The sequence below is a fragment of the Ananas comosus genome, linkage group 16, assembly GCF_001540865.1.
Source record: "Ananas comosus cultivar F153 linkage group 16, ASM154086v1, whole genome shotgun sequence".
Lineage (NCBI taxonomy): Eukaryota > Viridiplantae > Streptophyta > Magnoliopsida > Poales > Bromeliaceae > Ananas > Ananas comosus.
The window spans coordinates 7974733-7982590 of record NC_033636.1 but is presented as its reverse complement, the minus strand read 5'-3'; the positions used below and the strand labels follow the sequence as shown (position 1 = coordinate 7982590).

Genomic DNA, 7858 nt, shown 5'->3' with positions numbered 1-7858 from the left:
TGCCCAAAGGGCATACAGACTCTGAAAATTTAGTTTACAATAGAGTGTGCCCGTCGGGCATACAGACTCTGCAAATATAGTTTACAACTGGGTGTGCCCATGGGGCATACAGACTCCAGAAATCTAACTTAAAACTACTCCTAGGAAAGCAGTAAATGCGGAAAAGAAAAAGATTACATTTAAACTACTGCTAAAAAAGCGATAAAATTGTAGAGAAAATAAAGGTGGTCTTCTCGTTCGAGGGGGGAGAAAGACCACTATTGCAGGCTTTCAAATTACTATTTATAGTAATATCACCCCACATTATTGGTTGGTTGAAAGTAGTGGGGGGAGTGGTTGTAACCATGATCGTGGAAGTTACGCCCACTCCTCATGGAAGTTACGCCATATTGTGAAAGTTAAGCCTACTTCTCATGAAAGTTACGTCCCACTTCTCAACCGTTCCAGCCTAAAACCATCAGGCGCCTTATTGCCGACTCCTAGTGTACCACGTGTCCTTATTCGCTCATACGTGGGTTAAGTCGGTATGTTAATTTCAATTTTGGCATCAACACATCTATAAAATATATTTATAAACTTAATCACTCTAGGTATGCGGTGTTGAAATTAGTACCTAATATATAAAGAAAAGCTTCTTTTTTTTTTTTTGTTCAGAAGATGATTTGATAGATAAACATGTTTGTTATTTAAATATGCTCTCTCCAGCTATTATAGTTGTAACTACTGCTAAATCCAATAGTTCGATCCAAATGCATCAAAGCATAAATCAAATTTAAATTTGCATGCAGTTAAAATTACAGTGCAGTTGCAACGCATTTACAACCAAACAATTGCGAAATATAAAACTGTGATTAACCAGCATGAGTGACAACAGAGGAAATAATAAACCAAACTTTTTATAATTAAAATTTTGAAACTGATACTATGTTATTTAAAAAATCAATCTAATAACAAGACGATTCAGAAATAATTTTAACGCCTATTCAAGTGCCAAAACCATATGTAAAATGAGTATCTTAAGAAATTTAATTGGAACCCATGTGAGTGTGACCCACTTGATCTAGGAAAGAAATATTTAACATCCCAATATCCAAATTAAGACTTTTTTAAGGATAAACTCCATCTCTAATTAATTCTTAGTGGAAGTTTACATTATCTTATCCATGATGGGACAATAAAATAACACAAATTGATATTCATGCCTTAAATTATGTTGTTGTTGTTTTTTTTTTTTTTAAACAATTGTTGTTAAATAGTTGAAACCAACATAGTGATGCCCAAATGCACTAGTAGACCTTTCTAAGGAAAGTTAATTAATGCTTTCTCCCTAGGATATAGAAGATGGATATTTTAACTATTGATAACTTCAGATTATTTTTTTACAACTATATAAGAAAAAATATACAGACGTCCGTTACCGTTAAATTTTTTACAAACAGATGTCTAAATTTTCAATTCTGGCAATTAGAACTTTTAAACTTTATCAAGTAGTTCAATAGACCCTCTCTTCAGTTTAATTACTAATTTTATAGTCGTTTTGACTGTTAGTTCTTGAATATAATAATCTTATGAAGCTCTAGAACACAAAAACATTTATTTTTATTTAGCATTAAGAAAAAAAAACAACAAATTTTGAAGGAGGTTTATTCTTCTATTCTCTTTCTTAAATATCAAAATTGAAAGAGAAAATATATGTATCTTCATATTTTAAAGCCATAAAATTATATGCACGGCATTCAGCATAATGATTATACAGTTAATAACTTTGATTGAGTTGAGGGGGCCTTTTGAACTACTGATAAAGTTATGGAGTCTGATTATAAATATTTAAAGCTCAGTATGTGCAGTGGCAAAATGTATTGTTTGTTTTCAAACCTAATATCACCTTCTAGCTTCTGCGTATTGCAACAAGTTGGTTATAATATATTTTATGCGGCACCGACCGTCCCTAGAGCAAGTGGCAAAGGGCTTGGTGGTTGGTACCCGAGACCGGTCCAAATTCGAATCCTAGTTGATTTACATTTCTAGCTAAATTTATTTCTAAATAAAATAAACGAACCGGTTAGCGTGTCACCTATCTCTCAACAAAATATATATATGTTTTATGCGGCTTATTAGAAAATGGAGAATGATATCTTTATATACTTTCGTTCCACCTTGGTTTTCCCTACTACAATTAAATAGGTTTCGATATCGAACTGGTCCTTTTTATGCTATAAAATTACAGTGGAAAACACTATGGGAAAAGTATGTACTTATTATTTTTTGAAAAGCTAAAATTGACAAATTGGAAGCCCCAGTAATAGAATTTGAGCCCGAAAATCATATTGAATAGTGAAAAACACTACGGGAAAGTTGTTTTCAAATTAGAGTCGCACTTTAGAAATCCAAGTAAAAAGTCATGACTGTTTTAGTAAGCTAAGTACAAATCCCCTCAAACAAGCCTCTTTAATTTTATTTAGATCATGTTTCACTCGGTCCAACTTTTTCCATAGACTCTAAGGCCAAATCTATATTATTTTATTAGCCGAAGCTTTTGTAGAAGAATTAATTTCAAAAGCCGACCATCGCTTTCATTGAAAAAAATGTACACTTCCCTCCCCGCAAAAGATTTAAAAAATGGAAACCTACAATCAACTCAAATGTATCATCTAGAGAAGGCCTATTTGTAACTCTTCTCTCTTTGCAATTAAATAAATATTTTTTTTCTCTAAAAAAAAGGTAACACATCGCTACGCGAAACCAACCGGGTTTAAAAATTTCAAGAATTAAAAAAGTAAGAAAAGTGGGAACTTCCCAAAGTGGGCCTTAAATTTCAAGACGGCCCAGCCTAGTACCGGTTCGGACTCGGCCCCTTTGAACCCGGACCCGACCCGACCCAACAATCTCACTCTCCCCTCTTCCCCTTTCCTCCTCGCCCCTCTCACCTAAAACACATCGCTCAAAAAAAAAAAAAAAAAAAAAAAAAACTCGACGGTGTCGATCTCGCCGATCATCGGCGTTCGCGAATCTCGAGGCGCCAGCACCGCCGCGGCACGGCGATGAGTCGGGCGCTGCTTCGCTCCTTCGCCGTCCTCTCCCACTCCGACGTTCGACTCTCTCTCTTTCTCTCTCTCGAACTCCGATCAAAACCCTAGATTTAGCGAAAAGCCTCTAACGCACTCCCCTCGCCTCCATTTCTCCGCAGGTGCTTCTTCCAAAAGCGGCTTCTCCTCGCTCCCTCTTCTCCACAAGCTCGTTCCGACGCCATGAACCGTAAAATCTCTCTCTCTCTCTCTCTCTCTCTCTCTCTCGAGCGATCGATCGATGCATTGTTTGTAAAATTTGAAGTAGTGGAGGAGCCTCCTTTGCTGAGGAGGTGATGCAGAATATAGTAAGAAACGTAAAATGTATGGATGGCCCATGTAATATCCAACTTGGTCCCTGTACTTTCAATTTGAAGTCCTCCTAATCGTTAAAAAACGGGGCTTTTATTCATGTTTGAATTAAAACTAAGTAAATCATTAGCAGTAGAAGGGTAAAATGATCACTGCATTAGCAAAATTAGGGCCAGGACGAGGACTCTATGCACGTTTTACCCCAAATTTTGATCTTTGCCAAATTTCGTTTGGAGAAATATGTAGAATTGAACAAAGTTTCCGAATTGATTGCAATCTTGAACTAAGCAGGATTTTCAAATGCAAAAATTATAGTGTGGTTTTTTGTCGATTTTCCAGAGATCTTATTTATTAGATTCTGTTTGCTTGAAGAAGCTGTAACGCGCTTTATATGTACAGTGCAAATTTTTGGCTATTCTTGATTCGTCGGGGCAGCATAAGCATCTCGCCAAGTCGGTTTAGTTCTTCTGCATCCCAAGGTGAGCATGAACTCTTGCTGCAAGCAAGAACTTTACCTGTTTTGCATATGGAAAGTGAGCCGGTCACCATTCTTTATTGTTTTTGTTAATTAAATATATAAGCTTTCTGAGGTACGGCATAAGAAACTCTTACGACTACTTGTTCATTCTCGCACTATAACTTTGTATGTGTTCTCTTTTCTGGATTAGAAACTGTTTAATTAGAAGTTGTCCTCTTTCTCAAGAAGCCCATGGAACTTACATAACGGGGATGTTATTAACAACTCACTAGTATTTAGTGTCTACTAGTATTGTTAAGGTCAAAGCTACTGGGACGGATTCTTTTTTGATAAGATGTGTGTTTTCAGCAAGGATTTAAGCGCCATTACACAATGGTCGTGCTGAACATTTGCTGGCACAGTGTAGTGCAATGCGTTCCATACATTGCCGATGCATGCTGGTCACAAAAAATACCTGTGTGTCGACACATATTGACATGAAATATCTAATTTCTTCAACACCAATGTATTCTTATTGCTTATAATATATCTATATTAAATATTTTGCACTTTTTTGAAGTAACTACTTGCTAATTTCAAAAAAAAGAGAGTTTTAAGCCATAACATCGGCATAGGGATTGTACTGTGCTGATATCTTGTTGGCACAGTGGGCATAGCTTTTGCCGATGGGCATCCTTGGGCAAGAGTATCGTATAAGGACTAGTTTGGAGTATAATGAAATAAATTCTTCTTTAGTATTAAATTTCCATTGAGAATTCGGTCTTTCAAATCTGTGATCATCCGTTGTCTTCATGCATAGCTATTTTTAGATGGGAGATTAATATAATATGACCCTGCACTTTGTTCTGTACATGATTATGTAACATAGGGATTTGTTTGACAATAATCAGTGGAAACTGGTGCCAAGGTAATAAGCTCCTTAAAGACAAAATTTGATGCAACATGGATAATTTGCCTAATTTGTATTGTAGGCCGATCCTTTTCTGGATCTTCTCTGACTGGTATTAAATATATATGGAAGTTAAATATTAATGTAATGCATCAATGCACCTATTAGCTTCTCATCAGGAGATCCTTATATGCTGATCATCTCTTTTTCACTTTTGCGCTCCTGTAGTTTTCCAACTTGAATTATCAAATAGCAAGTGCTTTCAATTTAATGCTCTTATCAATTTCTGATGCTGATCATCCTTTGGGTGGGTGAAGAATCTTTTCTTACTGTTTATTGAGTTTCCCCTCCTTATTGTAGTTTTCCACCAAACAAGTTCCTTTCTTTTTTTCCCTTTCTTGTTCAAGCATCTGTGTATAGTCACAAAGCCAGTGGTTCTGAAAACTTAAATTTCTACTTGACATTGTTATCTTTTAAGACAATTGGCATGATTTTGTCTCTACAATCTGAAAAGGGCCGATGGAAGCTTCTGATTTGGCTGCCAAGAATTGTGTTCCTTGTAATTCGAAGGATATTCGTCCCATGTCGGAAGAATCAGCAAATGAGCTGCTTGCACAGGTTTACCTGTAACCTCTTGAAGATATTATTTATGCATTAATATATAATCAATTTCTGATTCCACTATTAAATATTTAAATGTAGGTGCAAGGTTGGGGCTTGTTAACTGAAAGCGGTATTATGAAATTGCACAGATCGTGGAAGGTGAAAAATTTTATCCATGGTTTGGAGTTTTTTCAGCTTATAGCTGATGTTGCTGAGGCACAAGGTGATTTCTATATTTGTTTATTTACGTATGATGGTAATATAAATATACTTCGGGCACATGTTTTACACAACCTACGTACTTACCTGTAATTACCTGTCAATTAGTTGGACATGGTCAGAGAAGTAATCATTATATATTCCGTGTTGCACCACAATGTGCTTGAGAGGCAGGCTTTAATTTTTTTTCCCAGTCAAGATTGTTCAAAATCCTTAAAATAGACCTTCGACTTCTCTTTACATCTACCAATCTTAAGAATTTGGTGATTATCATAAAATAAATTAGCTAAATCTCATTATCTCCACCAACATCAACTCTCTGTCACTTATTTCTTTCAGATGACTTGCAAAGAGTAACACTAATTTCCTGTTGTGGAATTCTATCATTATGCTGATTTTTAACCACACCACCGTTGATTGTGAAGGCCTTGTATCATTTTTAGTTGTTTTGTTTTCCATAACAGGCAACTTAACTGCGCCACTAAGAAACTAGTGGATACGTGATTGGTGAATTTTAAGAAGAGCTTTGATAATGCTTGCTCATTAAAAGTGCCGATGCATGCAAATGCAGAAGATTTGTGATTTTGACTTGTGAAGAATTTACATAGGCATTTTGCGGAACTGTTACATGGAATTTTTCTAGTGTTTATTTATTTATTTATTTTTTATTACAGGTCATCATCCTGACCTTCATCTGGTTGGTTGGAATAATGTGAAAGTTGAATTATGGACTCATTCAGTTGGTACGTAGTTGCGACTCTCCTATAATCTAGTTTCTCTTATTGTTTCTATTAAGAGTTCAGAAATTTTCACTTCACTGGAGAAACATCCACAGATATGCTTAAAAAGTTGATAACCTGCAGTGCGCTAAATCTTAATTAAATAAACTGAACATTCTCTTCTTTTTTCTGGCAATGCACTTAACCATTTGAAGAAACTAATGACGAATTACGGTATCTGAAATTTTAATATTTGGAGAAGATCATGAATTGGGAGGATCTTGTACCACAATTTCATTTGGTTTTGTTGAAATGCTCATTCTTATTCTTGAATATATCCACTAGATGATGATCATAAGTTACCTTTTTTCATTACCCTTTAACCATCTTATAGTTGTTGATGCCTTGCTATTTCAGGAGGATTGACGGAAAATGACTTCATTCTTGCTGCAAAGATCAATTCACTGAACGTAGAACATCTTCTGAGGAGAAAAGCCGCTATTTAGGAAGTTTAAACTAGTTTATAGTTTCGCGAACTTGCTCATAAGATTTTGGGCAAAAATGATGGAATTTTGTCTTGTTGTACTCTTTAGAAATCCTTGTGTTTTTTCTTTTCAAGGGGCATTTTGATTCATGTAGTTTGTAATAATAGATGAGTGGAAGAGTGATGAGTGGAAGAGTCCAGCTAGGGTGCTTTTAGAGGTACGAGGCATTCGTGCTGCCAAGTTGTTTCGTTTTGTTTTATATGATGGAGCTTACTGAATCGACAATCAGCTTTATTAGATATACTATAGAGTATTTGAAATAAAATTTTACTGGTTTTTTTATATCAAAAAGTTTCAAAATTAATAATTTTAGTGGTTGGTGTGAACCATTTACAAACTTTATTATGTAGAAATATTCAAACTAGATAAAATTTTGATAGAAATTTTTTTATACTATATGGAGTAAGATCAATATCTTTGATCTAAAATTTTAATATTGTATTAACTATTTTTTATGAGATTTATATTTTAAATTGTTGGTTTTGAGCTATTTTGACCACAATGTAAATTATATTGAAAAGTTGCGAAATTTGTTTTTATAGAAGCTTCAAATATTTTAAATCAGATGTTACGGAGCCTATCCTTGATTTGAAAGTTTTATTACCGAAAATAATTTAGTAACGCAGCTGGCACCCCTCTATTTTTTTTAAAAAAAGCACACTAGCTGGACTCCCGGATGTTTATCATTATTTTTGATCGAAAATTCTTCGTGTAGTCGAAAAGGCGTGGTTCCTAAACTAGTTAGTCCTATCACTACTTTTGATCTAAAATTCTTCGTGTGTAGTCGAAAAGGCGAGGTTCCTAAACTAGTTAGTCATGAGCAAGATCTTGTTTGGTATTGCCACTGTTCGATTCGACCTTCAGCTCTCGCGGTTTCGACTATTTTCATTTCGCAACTCCGTGATCTTGTTTATGCTTTTACCGATCAGGATACGAACCTGCAGCTATCACCGTCCGTGCGTAAAGTACAAAGTAGACCTGATATTGCTGCTGCTGTTATTTTTGTCACGGGTCTCTGTCGCCCGCCG

At 35.3% G+C, this 7858-nt stretch overlaps 1 protein-coding gene across 1 annotated transcript; it reads left to right on the top strand.

Annotated features, from left to right (window-relative positions):
* LOC109721899 (putative pterin-4-alpha-carbinolamine dehydratase) lies at positions 2945-7095 on the top strand. The gene is made up of 7 exons (XM_020249710.1): positions 2945-3089; positions 3188-3255; positions 3777-3856; positions 5259-5362; positions 5447-5570; positions 6241-6309; positions 6703-7095. The coding sequence occupies exons 1-7, from the start codon at positions 3042-3044 to the stop codon at positions 6789-6791; spliced, it is 582 nt and encodes a 193-aa protein (XP_020105299.1). The 5' UTR covers positions 2945-3041; the 3' UTR covers positions 6792-7095.